The sequence below is a fragment of the Neoarius graeffei genome, chromosome 2 (genome assembly GCF_027579695.1).
Source record: "Neoarius graeffei isolate fNeoGra1 chromosome 2, fNeoGra1.pri, whole genome shotgun sequence".
Classification (NCBI taxonomy): domain Eukaryota; kingdom Metazoa; phylum Chordata; class Actinopteri; order Siluriformes; family Ariidae; genus Neoarius; species Neoarius graeffei.
This window is the reverse complement of record NC_083570.1, coordinates 62177123-62198050: the sequence shown is the minus strand read 5'-3', so window position 1 is coordinate 62198050 and position 20928 is coordinate 62177123. Positions and strand designations below refer to the sequence as shown.

The 20928-nt window shown below is 40.0% G+C and overlaps 1 protein-coding gene and 1 pseudogene across 2 annotated transcripts in view; one reads left to right on the top strand and one right to left on the bottom strand.

The window, feature by feature from the left end:
- The first annotated feature begins 336 nt into the window (after positions 1 to 336).
- On the top strand, positions 337 to 488 carry LOC132882288 (U1 spliceosomal RNA; annotated as a pseudogene).
- A 6619-nt stretch (positions 489 to 7107) lies between these two features.
- pnpla8 (patatin-like phospholipase domain containing 8) overlaps positions 7108 to 20928 on the bottom strand; it is a 51518-nt gene continuing 37697 nt past the window's right edge. For both annotated transcript variants that reach the window (XM_060914616.1, XM_060914617.1), the window contains exons 9-10: positions 11789 to 11984; positions 7108 to 9854 (exon numbers count right to left, since the gene is read on the bottom strand). In XM_060914616.1, coding sequence (XP_060770599.1) covers positions 9580 to 9854; positions 11789 to 11984 — 471 coding nt within the window. In that variant the 3' untranslated portion in view covers positions 7108 to 9579. The remainder of the gene's footprint in view (positions 9855 to 11788; positions 11985 to 20928) is intronic.

The window sequence follows — 20928 nt, the reverse complement described above, 5'->3', positions numbered from 1 at the left end:
GAAGAGGAATTAAACACTTTGGGCTTTCCTGTTATGAAGAAATAATCAGCTTTTGGTTGGTGTGATGTGAACCAACAAAAAATGTTGATTATTTTCCTTTAATAGCATGTTCCGTCATGTTTTATTCCTTACTTAATACACTCAAACCCTTGTACATCCCTTACTGGAGACCACGAGACTCTTGTAATTCTCTGTCTAGAATTTTTAGTTTGAGCTCCAATTTTGGCTTGAGCCTTAATAAATGGATATTTTCCATTCACTAAACTAAAAGGAAATCAGCACTAGAATGTTAATCTGCAGAAATATTGTAAGATTACAGTCAGCAAAAAGTGCTGCATATTTACCTGGCAAGAGCAATACCATGATCAAGAAGGTGGTTTTCCCGAAACAAGTCTCAGCCCCTGCACTCAGGGTGTGCCGACCTTTGCAAATTCTTCACATGTAGGAATCTCAAGTGTGTAATTTCTGATGGGCAGTGGTGGCTCAGTGGAACCTCTTAAACCCTAGGGTGCTGGGAGGTGTGGCTCGCCAAGACAGACATACCCAAAATTAATTAAAAAAATAGTTCTACAATTATCAGGCCTATATATAATCATGGTCTCTATGGATATGTAAGACCTCAGAAAATATATTTCCAGTGTCAGTAACATTGTGATCGTTATTATGCCTGAGTAAATTGAGATAAAGGAGAAATATACTTTTTTTTATCCTCACGTAAAGTTTATTCTAGATTAGACATGAATAACACCTTGAGAGCAATGGTCCCAGGCACAAAGATGCCACTTTTTTCATTCAGCAAGTCCTTGACGATGAACATAGGAAAAAAAAAAAAACATAGAAATACCACAAAGTACATAGCTACTACAAAAGTTTTAGTGAGTAGAGAACTTGCCAAAAAAGCATTTTCTTAAACTTTTTTTTTTTACCGGAAGTCAATTATTGTAGCGTTCTACTGGACCTGGTACTGGGTCCGTAGAGTTAAAAAAAAAAAAAATTAAGGCTCTGGGTTACTGATCAGCAGGTGGGGGTTCAAGCCCCAGCACTACCACTGTTGGGTCCTTGAGCAAGGCCCGTAAGCCTCTCTGCTCCAGGGATGCCATATCATGGCTGACCCTGTGCTCTGACCCCAGTTCCCTAACAAGAATTTCTCTGTGCTGTAATGTACATTTGACAAATAAAGGCTTCTTCTCCTCCTCTGGAGAATAGCACAGTAGTAGGCACCATGATGCAATACTTGAAACTGTAGTTGCAAACATTCGGAAGATACTCTTAGAAAAGTTTCCCAATCCATTTTAAGTTAGAACCCTGAAACATCCCAAGAACCACACATCGTTCAGCGTGGAGTCATTTGTATTTAGTACCCACTTTATCCTTGTTAGTGTTATGATGGATCCCATGAACACAACCCTGTCTGCCTTACACACATTTAAATATGTGTTCAATTTATCTTAGCCAATCCATTTATCGGCATGTTTTTGGGAGGTGGAAGTAAACCAATGCGGACACGGGGAGAACACGTGAAACACAGTAACCTGAGCTCAGGAAGAAATTGAAGCTGTGCCGATGCCACCTGCAACTACATTCTCTCTCTAGTAAATTTAGACTGCAGTTCCATGCAAAATGGTTTAGCATGAATGCGATTAAATTCCCATTTAATTTAGGAAAATCCATTAGTTTTAGCAGCTCTCAGATTTCAGATGGAGTAATTATAGTAAGTACCTGCTAGAGTTTCAGCTTTTGTTGTGTGTGCATGATACGTGATAGACACATAGTTCCCCGAGGTCATATATTAAAAGTGTTATAAATAAAATTGTGTGTTGTTGCTTGGTGTTATTTTCTCTAAAGGGTAAGCAGGAATATACAGTGGTGCTTGAAAGTTTGTGAACCCTTTAGAATTTTCTAGATTTCTGCATAAATATGACCTAAAACATCAGATTTTCCCACAAGTGCTAAAAGTAGATAAAGAGAGAAGACAGTTAAACAAATGAGACAAAAATATTATACTTGGTCATTTATTTATTGAGGAAAATGATCCAATATTACATATCTGTGAGTGACAAAACAGGCGGCACGGTGGTGTAGTGGTTAGAGCTGTCGCCTCACAGCAAGAAGGTCTGGGTTCGAGCCCCGTGGCTGGCGAGGGCCTTTCTGTGCAGAGTTTGCATGTTGTCCGCATGGGTTTCCTCCGGGTGCTCCGGTTTCCCACAAAGACATGCAGGTTAGGTTAACTGGTGACTCTAAATTGAGCGTAGGTGTGAATGGTTGTCTGTGTCTGTGTCAGCCCTGTGATGACCTGGCGACTTGTCCAGGGTGTACCCCGCCTTTCGCCCGTAGGCAGCTGGGATAGACTCCAGCTTGCCTGCGACCCTGTAGAACAGGATAAAGCGGCGAGAGATAATGAGATGAGAATGAGTGGCAAAACTATGTGAACCTTTGCTTTCAGTATCTGGTGTGACCCCCTTGTGCAGCAATGACTGCAACTAAACGTTTCCGGTAACTGTTGATCAGTCCTGCACACTGGCTTGGAGGAATTTTAGCCCATTCCTCCGTACAGAACAGCTTCCACTCTGGGATGTTGGTGGGTTTCCTCACATGAACTGCTCGCTTCAGGTCCTTCTACAACATTTGGATTGGATTAAGGTCAGGACTTTGACTTGGCCATTCCAAAACATTAACTTTATTCTTCTTTAACCATTCTTTGGTAGAACGACTTGTGTGCTTAGGGTTGTTGTCTTGCTGCATGACTCACCTTCTCTTGAGATTCAGTTCATGGACAGATGTCCTGACATTTTCTTTTAGAATTCGCTGGTATAATTCAGAATTCATTGTTCCACCAATGATGGCAAGCCGGCCTGGCCCAGATGCAGCAAAACAGGCCCAAACCATGATACTACCACCACCATGTTTCACAGATGGGATAAGGTTCTTATGCTGGAATGCAGGGCTTTCCTTTCTCCAAACATAACACTTCTCATTTAAACCAAAAAGTTCTATTTTGGTCTCATCCGTCCACAAAACATTTTTCCAATAGCCTTCTGGCTTGTCCACGTGATCTTTAGCAAACTGCAGACGAGCAGCAATGTTCTTTTTGGAGAGCAGTGGCTTTCTCCTTGCAACCCTGCCATGCACACCATTGTTGTTCAGTGTTCTCCTGATGGTGGACTCATGAACATTAACATTAGCCAATGTGAGAGAGGCCTTCGGTGGCTTAGAAGTTACCCTCAGGTCCTTTGTGACCTCACCGATTTATACCCGCCTTGCTCTTGGAGTGATCTTTGTTGGTTGACCACTCCTGGGGAGGGTAACAATGGTCTTGAATTTCCTCCATTTGTACACAATCTGTCTGACTGTGGATTGGTGGAGTCCAAACTCTTTAGAGATGGTTTTGTAACCTTTTCCAGCCTGATGAGCATCAACAACGCTTTTTCTGAGGTCCTCAGAAATCTCCTTTGTTCGTGCCATGATACACTTCCACAAACGTGTTGTGAAGATCAGACTTTGATAGATCCCTGTTCTTTAAATAAAACAGGGTGCCCACTCACACCTGATTGTCATCCCATTGATTGAAAACACCTGACTCTAATTTCACCTTCAAATTAATTTCTAATCCTAAAGGTTCACATACTTTTGCCACACACAGATATGTAATATTGGATCATTTTCCTCAATAAATAAATGACCAAGTATAATATTTTTTGTCTCATTTGTTTAACTGGGTTCTCTTTATCTACTTTTAGGACTTGTGTGAAAATCTCATGTTGTTTTAGGTCACATTTATGCAGAAATATAGAAAATTCTAAAGGGTTCACAAACTTTCAAGCACCAGTGTAATGATACCTTAGACACTTGTGATTTTTCTTCATCAGACAATCTACAATTCAATGAATGTGCGCCAAGTGAGGACTGATTTTCACAAACTTTAGATACAATAACAGGCCAGCTGAAGACGTGAGGAAACTCAACATAAATAAAACTGCTGTCACACTGTTTAATTAAAGAAAGCACCACTCATTGTCTCACAGGATACTGAAGCCAAATTGCAGTGAGGGAGGACAATAGTTGTAAGTCAAATAAAGTAGCTTGTAGGATTACAGCACAGACAACTGTGTTTGCACTCATGACATAATCAGTCGGAGGAACATGGGAAACTTGAAGCTGACCAAAGGCCTATTAACAATATATAATACAGTGGTGCTTGAAAGTTTGCGAACCCTTTAGAATTTTCTATATTTCTGCATAAATATGACCTAAAACATCATCAGATTTTCACACAAGTCCTAAAAGTAGATAAAGAGAACACAGTTAAAAATATGAGACAGAAATATTCTACTTGGTCATTTATTTATTGAGGAAAATGATCCAATATTACATATCTGTGAGTGGCAAAAGTATGTGAACCTCTAGGATTAGCAATTAATTTGAAGGTGAAATTAGAGTCAGGTGTTTTCAATCAATGGGATGACAAATCAGGTGTGAGTGGGCACCCTGTTTTATTTAAAGAACAGGGATCTATCAAAGTCTGATCTTCACAACACATGTTTGTGGAAGTGTATCACAGCACAAACAAAGGAAATTTCTGAGGACCTCAGAAAAAGCGTTGTTGATGCTCATCAGGCTGGAAAAGGTTACAAAACCATCTCTAAAGAGTTTGGACTCCACCAATCCACAGTCAGACAGATTGTGTACAAATGGAGGAAATTCAAGACCATTGTTACCCTCCCCAGGAGTGGTCGACCAACAAAGATCACTCCAAGAGCAAGGCGTGTAATAGTCAGCGAGGTCACAAAGGACCCCAGAGTAACTTCTAAGCAACTGAAGGCCTCTCTCACATTGGCTAATGTTAATGTTCATGAGTCCACCATCAGGAGAACACTGAACAACAATGGTGTGCATGGCAGGGTTGCAAGGAGAAAGCCACTGCTCTCCAAAAAGAACATTGCTGCTCGTCCGCAGTTTGCTAAAGATCACGTGGACAAGCCAGAAGGCTATTGGAAAAATGTTTTGTGGACGGATGAGACCAAAATAGAACTTTTTGGTTTAAATGAGAAGCGTTATGTTTGGAGAAAAGAAAACACTGCATTCCAGCATAAGAATCTTATCCTATCTGTGAAACATGGTGGTGGTAGTATCATGGTTTGGGCCTGTTTTGCTGCATCTGGGCCAGGACGGCTTGCCATCATTGATGGAACAATGAATTCTGAATTATACCAGCGAATTCTAAAGGAAAATGTCAGGACATCTGTCCATGAACTGAATCTCAAGAGAAGGTGGGCCATGCAGCAAGACAACGACTCTAAGCATACAAGTCGTTCTACCAAAGAATGGTTAAAGAAGAATAAATTGAATGTTTTGGAATGGCCAAGTCAAAGTCCTGACCTTAATCCAATGGAAATGTTGTGGAAGGACCTGAAGTGAGCAGTTCATGTGAGGAAACCCACCAACATCCCAGAGTGGAAGCTGTTCTGTACGGAGGAACGGGCTAAAATTCCTCCAAGCCGGTGTGCAGGACTGATCAACAGTTACCGGAAATGTTTAATTGCAGTTATTGCTGCACAAGGGGGTCACACCAGATACTGAAAGCAAAGGTTCACATAGTTTTGCCACTCACAGATATGTAATATTGGATCATTTTCCTCAATAAATAAATGACCAAGTATAATATTTTTGTCTCATTTGTTTAACTGGGTTCTCTTTATCTACTTTTAGGACTTGTGTGAAAATCTGATGATGTTTTCGGTCATATTTATGCAGAAATCTAGAAAATTCTAAAGGGTTCACAAACTTTCAAGCACCACTGTGCATTTCCTAAAATACAAAGAACCCTGCTCTCTCTCATATATATTATATTATATCCACATTCACTGGATATGAGCAATCGTGTACTCTGTTTGGCTGCTACTACTAGGATATAGAGGAAAACAAAATGGCGGAGCGTGTTGCTGAACCAACCAAGGACGAAATAAAAACTCTGCTTGAAAACAAAACCCTAAAACTTATCAAGTATTTAAAAGAAACAGAAACAGGGAAAAGAGCTTAATTCACCCTCCCCAATATCACCCGTTCCACACTCCAGCCCTTTAAGTTGGTTTGCCACCTGCCAAAAAAAAAAGACGACGACCCCCCCAAAAAAAGCAACAAAATATGGAATAAAAGTATTTCATGGTAAGAATGTATCTTTTTTTTTATTTTTCAAGAATTATTATCGCATTTTTCACAAATTGCTACTGTCATTTTTCCAGTTTGTTTACACTCTAAGTGGAAATGATTGTCATTTTGTCTAAAAGTTTTTATTTATCGAATTTGAAAAAAAAAATGCTCTGTTTCTCAAAATCCAGTGAATGTGGATAGAATAAAACAGTTATTTGACTCAATCTCATCATACACTGCTTATATTCAACTCCATGCCTTGTCGACCATCAGCTCATGTACGACTCGATTTCATGGAATAACTTATAGATAGATAGAACCAGTTAAAAGTTTGGACACACCTTCTAATTCAGTGTTTTTTCTTTATTGCTATTCATTAAAAGACACGTCATGTCTTCAAGTAACGATGAACGTTGTTTCTCTTTACTTAATTGAGTAGTTCTTGACATATGGATTACTACAGTTGTGGAATAGGGCTATTTACTGTATTTTTATTATTTATTATTTGATCTCAAACTCATTAAGAAGGCAAGAACTTGCACCAATTAACTTTTGACACGGCACCTGTTAATTGTAATGCATTCCAAGTGACTCCCTCATGAAGCTGGTTTAGATAATGCCAATATCTATTCTGCTTTCTCTCACAACCTGTCTGTCTGTCGAAGTCACTGTCTTTGTCTGTCCTCTCACTCAAAATCTTTTTGTCTCATGACATCTGTCTTTTGCTCTGCATTTGTATTTCTGTCCATCTATCTCTCTCTGGCTGCGCTTTAAAATTTACATCCCCCCCCATTTTTGTCAACATTTCTTAGCATTCTACATTGGGGAAAAAGAAAGAAAGAAAACATAACACACAGTCCTGTGTGGTTGAACTTTTCACTAGCTAAGATTTGGAACATTTGTTTCAATGGGGAAAAATTCACGCATTCAGTCATGAATAAATAAAAATGCAAAGCCCAAAAATAGTTTGTAATGTTATTATTTTTTTTAAATTACATCACTTATTCTTTGTGAGCAAGAGGTTGCAGAATAAACAATACAGGCAATAAAACATCAAACTTTTTTTCCACATCTTTTCCATTGTATTCATCACTTCCCTTTAGACACCATGACATAACATTTGCATAACAGAATGTACCTTTTTGTTTACCTTTCATTTAAAATGTCTTGATTTTATCAGTGAAATTTGTTTACATGGTATGAGCCAGGTACAAGCATCACTCGATCAGTATGGACAGAAGGAATAACCTGCTCAGAAATGTTACGCTCTCATGCTGACCAGTCAAACCAGTCAGTCCAAACAGCTGCGGTCATAGCTTGCACAAGGATTCATTCTTTTTAAGTCATGACTATGACTAACATGTACAACACAACCTGCACACAGCAGCACACATGGAGAGAACCAGAGCAGACAACAGGATTGGAAAAGTGTTTAGAAATGTTGAGGCTTAAACTACAAAAGCGGTTTTCGCTAGGATTCAAGGAGTGCGCGAAATTACTTGAAACAAAACATACAGTAAGGTTCAACAATTCACAAGTATAGTTCTTTTTCATTATATATTGTATATCCCTTTTATTAGGTTACCCTTTAATTTGTGCCTCCAACCTGAAAAATGCCAAACCATATCTCAAGCTGAGATGCTTTGGTGCAAATGAATCTTTTCCTTATAAATTATCTAGAATCCGACATTTGAAATCCACGCAAATTAGTGTTGTTTTTTTTAAACTGCTTCCCAAATTTCAGTTACACCTCAAACACTGTGCACTTTCTTGATCCTCGCATTGACTTGAGTACAGTCATCACACATGCCAGTCATTTATAGAGCTGATCAGTATGAACAGATTACGCCCCGCCCTGTATGACACAGGCCAGCATTTTATATTACAAACCAGCAGAAGTAATTAAAAAAAAAATCAATAAATAGCACTAATGATGTCAATGTTTTCACTCTATCAGCACTGTAATGGGAATTTCCACTGAACCTCAAACATTTTAAAACATAATATTTATCAACTCCATTAGTCCTGATGGAAGATATTTAACCTCCGATTGCACAATTGTCTTTCGATGAAATAACAATTAACTATACGATTAAAAAAAGAAAAGAAAAAGAGCTTCAATTCAATTAAAACTTCTTCCACACAAAGTAAGATGAAAGACTGGAATACTTTCAAAGTCTATCTACGTAAACTTCTAAATGCACATTTAAGTGTATTGTTTACAACAGTGTATTTTTTAGGCACAAAATGGAGGCTAATGATCAATGATCTAGTGGTCAGTTTAAAAAAAATTATTATTATAATTTATTTATTAAGCTCTTAATGAAGAAATATGATGTGGAAAACAAACGTTAGTGTCTGAGATTGTTCTGGTTGTGTAAAATGCACCCAAAATAAAAGTCTCAGTCTGTGAAAACTGAATTCTCCAGATTCGGTAATACAACACTGATCTGTGATCAGAGGATCAATGCTGCCTGTTTAAAATATTATGTACGTTTATATAGAACATAAACCAGATCTGTGCAATTTTCTCATCAAAAAAAAAAATAATGAAATTATCATTAAACTTTTGCAAATGTATCTAACTGGGATTTGTGTCAAATTTCTACTTGTTGCCAACGACCTGAACTGAAATATTTGTTATGGAAGTCTCATCTCATGTCATTATCTCTAGCCGCTTTATCCTGTTCTACAGGGTCGCAGGCAAGCTGGAGCCTATCCCAGCTGACTACGGGTGAAAGGCGGGGTACACCCTGGACAAGTCACCAGGTCATCACAGGGCTGACACATAGACACAGACAACCATTCACACCTACGGTCAATTTAGAGTCACCAGTTAACCTAACCTGCATGTCTTTGGACTGTGGGGGAAACCGGAGCACCCGGAGGAAACCCACGCGGACACGGGGAGAACATGCAAACTCCACACAGAAAGGCCCCCGCCGGCCCCGGGGCTTGAACCCGGACCTTCTTGCTGTGAGGCGACAGCGCTAACCACTACACCACCGTGCCGCCCCATTATGGAAGTCTATATGAACGTAAGCTAGCTTGTTTCTTGGACAATTCCCTAAAAATGTGCTAGTTTTCCCCAAATGATTATGAACCAGTGATATAGCAGCTGTTCTACCCATTCTTAGCAGATTCTGTCTTTATAGAGTCAATAACAAATGTTGGCTAAGTTTTTTTTTTGTTTTTTTTAAATATCAGCATGTCCTGCAGATCTTGGCAGGAAGTGCTTTTAGGATTATAAATAATGCATGCATTTAGATACATGGTCATAATTTTGGCAAATATTATGCATCACCCTTATAGCAACAGTATGTTTCATACTAGAACTTCGTTCGGAAGGAATTTCAGCATTTGTGCCCAGGATACCACTCTAGTCATAGACCACAGGAAGTGCCATCCATTTATTCCGTGACATAATTTTGTCTATAATTTTGAAATAACTGGAAGGTCACCGTACATGTGTGATTTGAGATGGAACCATTCGAGCAGCCTCTGAGCATAGCTCTTCTCCTGCGTGAGCATGTGCGCTGCTAGCTTCAACTTCTCCTCATTGCGCTCGAGGTATCTCACGCCCTCTACCAGCAGCTGGTTCAGTTTTTCGCTGCGGCTCTCATCCAGAGCCACGTCCTCGGTCATATAAGGGTTAAAGCGGAAATATGTGTTGGGAGGCAGCAGGGCATCCAACATGGTGTGCACCTCTGTGTGAGAGAAAGAGATGAAAAGAGATAAAAGAACAGGATGATCAATCTCTCAAAATTCGATTTCCTACCCAAGATTTATCCAGCATCTTATTCAAGCCTGTTCGGACAGTTTTTTCAGTTGGGATTCACTCCTGACAGCTGTTCATCTCACTCTAAATCATATTAAATAATAACAGTATTCCTGTCTAACTGACAGAGCTTAGACACACCACTGAACACTGACACAGTATGTTGACTACACTCATGTTACAGCATACAAAATAGGTTTTTACAATAGCAATACTTTTATTTTAAATGTAAAAGTCTGCAAAGTCACCCCGAGTTAAATACCCTTTTCAATATTTCTCACTTTTTCTTACATTTGGGATCAGCGATCTCATTACACACAAGCCAAGCATGACAGCGTGATGATGTAACCTGTGAACCAGCAGCGCTGTCTAAAAAGGGCATTACTGCAAAGTCATATGCTCAGTTAAGCAAACCTCAGAAAGTGGTTCATGTTTAAAGGTAAAATAAATGACCATCAGTCATTTCTTATATAAAATCAGTCAGTCATCTCTTTGCGACTGAAAAACAAAAGCATAAACGTGCAACGTCTGTCATTAATGACTGCATAATAGCTGTATGTTTTATAGACAAACTAGCGACTGTCATTTTGGTGGAAAGTATTATTGTATGAAAAGCTTATTACCTCCACCAAAGAGGTTGTATTTCACGGTACAGTGGTTAGCACTGTTTCCTCACAGCAAGAAGGTTCTGGGTTCGAACCTCCCAGCCGACTGAGGCCTTTCTGTGTGAAGTTTGCATGTTCTCCTCGTGTCTGTGTGGGTTTCCTCACACAGTTCAAAGACAAGCATATTGGGTAAAATACCCAGCCACTGGGGTTGCACAAGCCAGTGCATACTTGGTGCCAGTCCCAAGCTCGGATAGATTGGGGAGGGTTGCGTCAGGAAGGGCAGCCAGTGTAAAACCTATGCCAAATCAAATATGTGGAACAGATCTGTTGTGCCGACCCCGAACGTACGAGAGCAGCTGAAAGACGAAAGCGCTGTCTGTCTGTCTGTAAACAGAATTGCGCAAAACCTACCACCCAGATTTCGATGAAACTTGGTGGAAGAGTGTAGCATGGGCCAAGGAAAAACTTATTAAACTTTGGAGCAGATCCGAGTCACAGGATGGATTCATGAATTTAGTTTCACTTTCGCTAGCGGCATTTGGCCTTAACAGAAGTCTGCGCTCAACATAAATAAAATGACTCCATATTACAATCCACATTCATGCTAGTTTCTCAAACGTAATACAGAAAGCAGTCGCCATGAAGCACTCAGGGACAGTGGTTTCAAAAATATATGTCTTAATGTGAAATGAATAAGCTGCAGAATCATTGCAAGTAATTATAATTTATCCAGGCATATGAAGTTGCTGATTTGCATATCATAAAGCCGACTTATTGACCTTGGCGGAGGTCTGAGCTCTCAGAGTGCTCTTCTAGTTTATTGTACTATTGGGTTTAAACACATATTTAAACATATTTGAGTGTTTAGTGCTGCAGGAAAACAAATGAAGTGAGAAATCCAGGCCAGAGGACTGTTAATCCAAGATTTATAAATAACCTTCATGCTTAAACCCCATTTAATCCCCAATGGAAGGCATGATGTCATACGCATGCACGCAATCATGTGCTAAACAATAAGCATGTACACTATTCAGTGCTAGATTTCAGCTATTCTAGCCGTTTAAATCGCTTTCAAGGCATGCTCCTATCAATGATCATATCAAGCTAAACATAAGGGGAATTTTCTACATACTTTTTTATAGTGACTTCATTTCACATGCTGGTAAGCAGCCATAGTATAAATGAAATAACAAGGGGGAAAAAAAAAAAAAACTCTCAATACAAGACTTCTGGCTCCATGCTCATTCACACCCACCCTCTGTGTCTGTTGCACTGCTGATGACGTGGGTTAGTTTGGTCTTCAGGCTTGTGTAGGTGGCAGTGTTCTTGCTGGCTGATTCGAAGCGTCCTGTGCCCAAAGAAACAACACACTGCAGCGGGGTGCCCGGCCACAGACACTGGCATTCATGGATTGCCAGAGCTGTTGGGTTGTTTATTAGCAAACCGCCATCCTAGAGAGAGAGACAGAGAGAGAGAGAGAGAGAGAGAGAGAGAGAGAGACAGACAGACAGACAGACAGACAGACAGAGAGAGAGAGAGAGACAGAGAGAGAGAGGGGGTGAGTCTCTCTACTACCTACTGTATTTACATATTACCAACCCCTTTTCTCCATAAAATATCCCCCTTGTACAGATTTGTAAAAAAGGGTTAGAAAAAAAAAAATCCACCTTTTGGTAAAGTCGCTTCATCTCATACAGAAAAAAAAAAACGAGAAAAATCCAACCTTTAAATGAAATAAATTTATTCCAAGGAAAAAACAAATCCCTAAAATCAAGAAATAATTATTAAATTTAAAAAAAAAAAAAAAAACGTGCCACAATTGCTCGCACCCCTGCATTTAATACTTTGTACACCCTCCATTTGCCAGTAAAACAGCACTGAGTCTCCTATAACATTTTATAAGGTTGGAGATACAGAGCAGGGCGTCTGAGACCGTTCCTCTTTGCACAATCTCTCCAGATCATCCAGGGTCCTCGGCCCTCTCTTGTGCTTCTCCTCTTCAGCTCAGCCCACAGGTTTTCAATGGGGTTCAGGTCAGGAGACTGAGATGGTCACGGCAGAAGCTTGATTCTGTGCTCAGTGAACCATTTGTGTGTTGATTTGGACATAATATGCTTCAGATCATTGTCTTCCTGGAAGATCCAATGATGAACCAGTTTTAGTTTCCTGCCACAGGCAGCCAGATTTTGATTGAAAAATGTTCTGTTAGCCTATTTCATGGAGTCCAACAAGGACCCTAACAAGGTTTCCAGGCCTTTGGAGGAAAAATAGCCCAGAAATAAAATCACAGAACTTCCACCATATTGTACAGTTGGGATTGGGTTCTTTTCATTATAGCCATCCTTCTTTTTACAACAAACCCACCTTGAGTGTTTATCGCCAAAAAGCTGCATTTTTGTTACATCAGACCAGAGAGCACAGTTCCAGTCAAAGTTGTTGTCGCGTTTCACAAACCCCAGGTGCTTATGTTTGTGGTTAACTGACAGAAAAGGTATACCTGGTCTCATCTCATCTCATTATCTCTCGCCGCTTTATCCTGTTCTACAAGGTCGCAGGCAAGCTGGAGCCTATCCCAGCTGACTACGGGCGAAAGGCGGGGTACACCCTGGACAAGTCGCCAGGTCATCACAGGGCTGACACATAGACACAGACAACCATTCACACTCACATTCACACCTATGGTCAATTTAGAGTCACCAGTTAACCTAACCTGCATGTCTTTGGACTGTGGGGGAAACCGGAGCACCCGGAGGAAACCCACGCAGACACGGGGAGAACATGCAAACTCCACACAGAAAGGCCCTCGCCGGCCACGGGGCTCGAACCCGGACCTTCTTGCTGTGAGGCAAAAGCGCTAACCACTACACCACCATGCCGCCAGTATACCTGGTATACCTTTCAAATAATCTGCTGGCATGGAGGTGGCATCTGATGGTGGTTTTGGAGACCTGCCCAAAATTTCAGTTTGAAAGTTCCTACACATGCCAATCAACTCAATGTACAATTTAAATGGGAAACATGCTTTGGTTACATTGTGTTCACTATCATTTCCAGGGGTAAATAATAGTGGCACGTGTTTTTGTTGAAAGTGATGACTTCTTGATGAGGGATTTGTTTTTCTCTGAATAAATTTATTTCAATTTAAAAGGTCAGATTTTTCTCGGGATTTTTTTTTAAAAACATTTTTACTAAATCTTTAAAAAGGGGTGCCAGTAATCGTGGAGGGCACTGTAAAACACTGCATCGCCATGTATTTACTGAAATTGAGATCAAAACATTATAGACAGGTAACATATACATTTAGGATTCTTAAAAGAACTCCTGAATTAATATTCATTCATTCATTCATTCATTCATTTATCTCAGGATAACATGCACACACATTCATACACTCATTTGCACCAAGGGGCAACTCTGAGTAGCCAATCAGGCAGCATGTTTTTGGGGAACTAGGAGGAATCCTGTATAGCAGTACAGAGAAAAGAAAATGAGGCACTTAGAGACAACTTCAAATGGCATGGCAAGGTCTCTCATTAGTAGATTGAAGGTCAAAGTCATGGCTTCCTGGGTTTGGTGCTTTCTTAAGGTATCTGTTTGAGAGGAGAATTTTGGGTCTCTCAAGTCTTGGTTCTGTCTTTTACCCACGCCACTCCCGGCTGAGCATAATGAATTTGCTCACCAAGCTAAGATCAGTGTTCCCCTGGAAGCGGGTTTGACAGTCAATATGAGGAGTGCATACAAGACAACAGCATCTTTCATCCTAAGAACTGGAGAAAAGTGTCAGTGCTGCAAGGTTTTTCAGAGAAAGAAAACTGGTAGGCAGAATTGGAAGTGGATGCGTGATGGGGTTAGGGGCTAGGAAATAAAACTGTAGAAAGCCCAGTGGTCTCAGACCAAAAGAAGAGTCTGTACCTTCATACTAATACCAAGGGTACCATGAAATGGCAGCATAGACAATCAATCAAAAGTGGCGAGACAAGAAAAGATCAGTCTTGGTGCTTTTTTTCTTTACGATGTTTATTAATTCATTATTCATTGGGTGGCACAGTGGTGTAGTGGTTAGCACTGTCGCCTCAGCAATAAGGTTCCTGATTCGAACCTCATGGCCAACGGGGGCCTTTCTGTGTGACGTTTGCATGTTCTCCCAGAGTCTGCGTGGATTTCTTCTGGGGGCTCTGGTTTCCCCCACAGTCCAAAGACATGCAGTTGGTTTATCCAAGACATTCAGTAAATGGTTTATCTTGGACACAGTGTAATATCATGATGGATCTGGAGCCCATCCTCGGAACACTCAGTGATGCAGGAACACACCATAGATGGCATTCCAGTTCATCACAGTTGGTGTCTCTCACACACACACACACAGCTAGGGGCAACTTAACATCGCCAATTCATATACTGGCATGTTTCAGGGAAGTGGCAGGAAACCAGACAACAATGAGGAAGCCCATATGAACTCAAGGAGGACATGAACCGACAGTAACCCAAACTCAGGATTAAACCAGGTACACTGAAGCACACTGTTCAGCACTATATAATACAAAATTAATGCTGATCAACATCATATGTTATTTACTAACTGCCTTGCCTGATCTCCCCCCCCAATCCCATTAAAAAAAAAAAAAAAAGTCACTGTTTATTTAAGCATTTGCAAAGCCTACTACAGACATGATCAGCAAACAAGCAATTTTGGTAAAAGGAAAACATAAAGGCAAAATCATTTCCCCAGCACTCCAAATTCATTAAGGGGAGATAAAGCTATTGCTATGAGCAACAGCAGATCACCAGCACAGTAATTACTCAGTCAGAAGCACTTATTAATTTAATTTCTGTGGATTCAAAGTTTTTATATTGAATAAAAACAAGCCTTAATCAAGTTTTAAGATTTGGCCAAATGATATGGAACATGCAAGCAGCTCCAGAGAAGTTCAATGCCTGTAAGGCAGGTTACACATCTGGATGGATCAATAGTTAAATTTACAAAAGAACTGCAAGAAATTCACAAATGCATGTGTAGGTACACAACACAGTCCCTTTAAGAAACTACATTTCCCATCAGCCAACTTCCGCGTTGACCTACGTCACGCCTGGGCGGGATCACCTACGTCACATCCTCCAGGAAGGCATAAGTAACGGAACACCGCTTCCGTCTCTCTCTCTTTCCGTCTTGGACTTCAAGCTGTCTGGACACAGAGAGATTTGCTCTGACCAAGCAAACCAGATAAAGACGTCCTTTCTTTTCCTCAAGAATCAGAGTTTCGCGCTTTTCTTTCACCTTTGGCCACGGTAGACTCTGGAATCGCGTGATTTGACTCAGCTTGAGTTACAACCGGTTTTCAGTTATTCATTATACGTACGTACGGACTGCAGCCCAAGCAGTTAATGTTAGAAGCGATCGGCTCTAAAAAGTAAAGCGCTGTGCACATTATTTAAAAAAAGAGTTTTCCCTCCCACGAGCTACGAAGCGTCGGACCAAGAATTCTCTGTTTCCTACAGAAGTTTCCACGAGCTCCTATGAAACTCAGCCTTTCCAAGAATTCTCTACTTTCTACAAAAGGGCGAGATACTGAAGTAAGACTTGGCATTTGGGGCATAAAATCTAGTCTTAGGAATTAGTTTTATGAAGCAGTGTGAATTTAAACTCAGGAACGGTTTAATTATGTACACTGTAGACACTCGGTGTTGAATTGATTGTTCTATTTTGTTTTAATCTCTCAATTGTTTAATAGATAGGCTTTGCATGCTCTCTCTCTATTCCTGGCTAACACTTTAATTTCATTATTACACATATCTTGACCGCATCAAGATTTCAGTGGATTTAGTACTGTTATAAGCTAGTGAAATTAGCCTATGGCTAATTCTTTCGTCCCATTAGCATCCAGGGCTAAGTGTATTGTCTCAAGGGAACACGTGGCGGCCCTCCTCCACACTCACATACACACCTTTTGTCTTAACTCCACGAGGTAGGATCCTTGGGCCTCCCACATACGGCTAATTCTTTTGTCTAATTAGCAACCAAAGCTAACTCTCTTGTTTTACTTGGAAACACATGGTCACCAGGCCTCTCACACACAAACACATGCTAGCTAGCCTTCCTTTGCCTTAGCTAGCAACTCAGAGCTAATTCTTTTCCACATGGTGACACACATACCTCAGATAAACACACACGCACGCACACACACACACGCTCATCAAGTATATATATCATATTTGTATACATTTCAACTGACATTATTCATTTATCTTTGTTATAATAAATTCAATTATTCTGTTAAACCGTGTCTGTGTTGCTTCCATACTCCTTGAAGTCACCCAACCTCAAAGAATTCCAAGGTGCATATAGGTTGTGTAATATGGTAAGTGATCATAATAATTTGGAATATACCATAATTTAGTTGCTTGATAATTTATTATTAAGCATCAAAATTAAAGGTATTATTTAATGAGACTGATTCCATGAGTGATTTAATGAGATTAATTAATGAGACTGATTTAATGAGATTGATTACTTAATTACCAATTGCACCTACACATGCCCAAGACAGAAGAAAATTGGAGAACAATTTGAGCTGTGTGTTAACAGAGACTTGAGAGAGAACAGAGGAGAGTGAGAGATAAACAAGGTTGTCACACTTCCTGGCAGACGTGAACACCAACCAATGGGCATTAGAGCTCTTGGCGCCTTTGAAGCTTTTTCTAACTCGTTTGTCGAGATCCATATTTGGACCAACGCCATGTTCTCACTCTAATGGAGCTATATTTAAATCCAAGTGGACTGATGTTTGAAATAATAATGTGCTTAATGGAAATGTACACATCGAAAGCTGGACTGAATCATGGCACACACACACACACACACAAAAAAAAAAAAAAAAGGGCTGTCAGTCAAATACCCAGCATGTGGCAGGGGGAAGGTCAGTTTCTTTCAGGAACTGGACGATTAATTTTACCCTTCCTTAAATCAAGCAGAGCGAGAGTTCGGGTTACTTTCCTTATTATCTCCTGGGCTTTGGAGCAAATTCACTAAACAACAAACAAATTTGGGTGGTCGATTTCTGGTGGTGGTTGGTGATCAGAATGTCTATTTTAGATTCCTACTTTTTTTAAAAAATTCTATTTATATTACTACTTTTGTCCATTTTTAAAATCTTTTATCTTAACTGTTCAAGCACCAACCACCAAAGCAAATTCCTTGTATGTGAGAACGGACTTGGTAATAAACTCGATTCTGATGGAATAATAATTTGATTAGAATGTTAAAACAATATTTTTGAACTGTGCAAACAAAAACAGCATTTTTTTTTAGCTGAGGTAACAACACAAAAAGGCTTTAGCGTTAGTAAATATAAATCGAATTAAGAGCCGGCTATTATAATACAAGTTGATGCCACAAAACACAACAAGAGCCAATGCACGAAAAAACTACTGCAAACAGATCACTTAATAGTAATAAGATCTTAAAACTGTTGCATACAGCTACTATAATGAGCGAGAGCGTGGTTCGACTGAACATCGCTATGGCTGGGACTCGGCCGTAAGCAATCATGCCCACTGATGATGTCAATAAGATTATTGTAGTAATGGTTTTGAACGAAGGAAGTGGAATTTTAATTGGCAAACACAGATGAACAGAGCAATACAAACAGTGAAATGTCCCAGTGTGGTTATAGAAAATCTAAGCACATTGATCAACCAATCAAATTAGTGGACCAAAACTAACTGTTGTATAATGGGCCACATTTTAATCAAAGTCTAAAAGAAGGTGCTTCCATTACCAAATTATATCAAAGACTGATTTACTGATTCCAACCATTGCCCTCGAAGTTAACTGGCAGTTTTGCGAAAGCTGATAGTTTTGATATTGCTACTGCAAAATATTTGGTGATGCACTGAAATGGACATTCTTAGCTGAAACCGAAAACCTATCGCTGCATGTTATTTAGAATAGAATAGAATGCCTTTATTGTCACTATACACATGTACAATGAGATTAAAGCATCTTCAATAACAGTGCAAAACAGCGTGGGGGGGGAGTGTGTAAGGGGGGTAAGGTGCACAGTCCTGAGGTGTATGTGTTGTGTTACACATTATGGAGTGAGGTATTGCACATATAAAATTATTGCACAGAGAGAGTCACATTATAAATTATTGCACGAGAGATTCTCATTATAAAATAAAATATTACACATTTATGAAGTATTGCAAGTATTTCTATAGTTGGAAAAAAATAATAATAATACTTTTTCCACAACTGCAAATATAGTAACAGTATTAATTACTTATTTTATGTTTAACTGAGGCGGCACGGTGGTGTAGTGGTTAGCGCTGTCACCTCACAGCAAGAAGGTCCGGGTTCGAGCCCCGTGGCCGGCGAGGGCCTTTCTGTGCGGCGTTTGCATGTTCTCCCCGTGTCCGCGTGGGTTTCCTCCGGGTGCTCCGGTTTCCCCCACAGTCCAAAGACATGCAGGTTAGGTTAACTGGTGACTCTAAAAATTGACCGTAGGTGTGAGTGTGAGTGTGAATGGTTGTCTGTGTCTATGTGTCAGCCCTGTGATGACCTGGCGACTTGTCCAGGGTGTACCCCGCCTTTCGCCCATAGTCAGCTGGGATAGGCTCCAGCTTGCCTGCGACCCTGTAGAACAGGATAAAGCGGCTACAGATAATGAGATGAGATGTTTAATTGAAAGGGGGGGGAAAAACACCAATTCTTTCAAAAGGAAGCTACTTTTGAAAGAAAAAAAAAAAAAAACTGTGCCAACAATAAATAAATCAAGAACTTCAAATGTAAACCCTATTATATAATTGAGCAGGATGGCAAGCTTTCAGGTGATTTGTCTGAAAGGATGTAATAATCACAATTAGAATAAAAATTAAAGTGTATGTGGCTGTAGGGGTATACTGGCAAAGACAGAGTTGTCCTCATGAATGTGTGCTCCTTTCACTCTCCCACCACTACCGGGGAGAGGCCTCACTATGGTGCCGGGGTGAACTTTGGTTGAAAGCTGAGCGATCAAAATGCTCCAGCGTTCCCAGAGGCCAAAGAACACGCCTCCTTCCTACAAGAAGTCCAAAATTAGTGGCGCAGCCCTCTGCTGGACCCCATCTTTTTGCTCCCCTGCTTGCCACAGAGACATTGGAGAGTGAGGATTGTGCAACATCTTTACCAGTTCCTCACACCGGCTCCATCCTTCCTTCTGGAGGCTGATGGAGGCCAGTGAAGAAGTCGGACAGTATCATCATTGAAAAAGAAAAACAATGGACAGCTAGCACGGAGTAGGGATATAATGATCAGACAAGGTGGATCGTTGCATTAATTTCAAAGGTGAAAAAGAATCAAGGCAACAATCTTAAATCTCCAGATTGAATGGAGATTACAAAACTGAATCCCATCAAATCATATAAATCACAGATTAAACAGCATCACCAATTATTATACATACAGGACACTTTTTCGATGGAATAAAAGCATGTGTTCGATTCCTTTCTAGCAGGTTTCATTCATTTGGTTTGCTAGCACGCAATATTGTTAGCATATCGCTTATCCTGCGTGTATTATGTTACTCTACCCAATGGAAAATGAGTGCTGGATATGGGTTATGATATTGCATGGTTATCAAGACAACATGACGTCATACGTTGGAGCTGATGCGAATATCCAAATGAGAGTTTTCTGCTGTGCATGCGCAGAAGTATTTGTGTTTGCCGGGAAAGAGAAAGACGTGTCAAACACCCGAAAGGCTACCAAAACTTCATTAGGTATTCTTCACGCATATTTACAAGAGAAAAACATACCAACGGATACTGAAAAACTGGAAGAGTGTATAATAATAATAATAATAATAATAATAATAAGTCTTTTTTCATGGTATATCAGATATATTCCATTCAGCTAGCATGATATCATGCTAGCTAAATGGAATATATCTGATAGATCATTCAACGCCAGCCAATATTATTTAAATATTGAAATTGTTGCATTAAGAATCGAAATCGTATCATATTGTATCGTGTGGAAGCCTGTGGTTTACATGACTTTGGGGCTGCAAATGTCAGCTTTATATTGTTTAATGTATAATTTATTGGTTGAGCTACTATTAAGATGATACCGATCAGCTGTTTGCATGAGCTATTCTTTCGAATATACGTAAGCTCTCGTCAAACGAAGGTCAGCCAGGGAGGTTTCAGAGCTCTTCTTCTCTTTTAATCATGAGAGGTTTTTGTATATCCTCACGTTGTTTGCTTTACAGGTCACACAAGCAAGTTCATGAACACATCACCAGACCATACAACAGCCACAAGCACACTCAAAACTAAACAAGATAGCATGCTTATCACTTCCTGTAAAGATACTCCCCTTTTCTAACTTCCTCAATGCCTCAATTATTTCTCAACTTC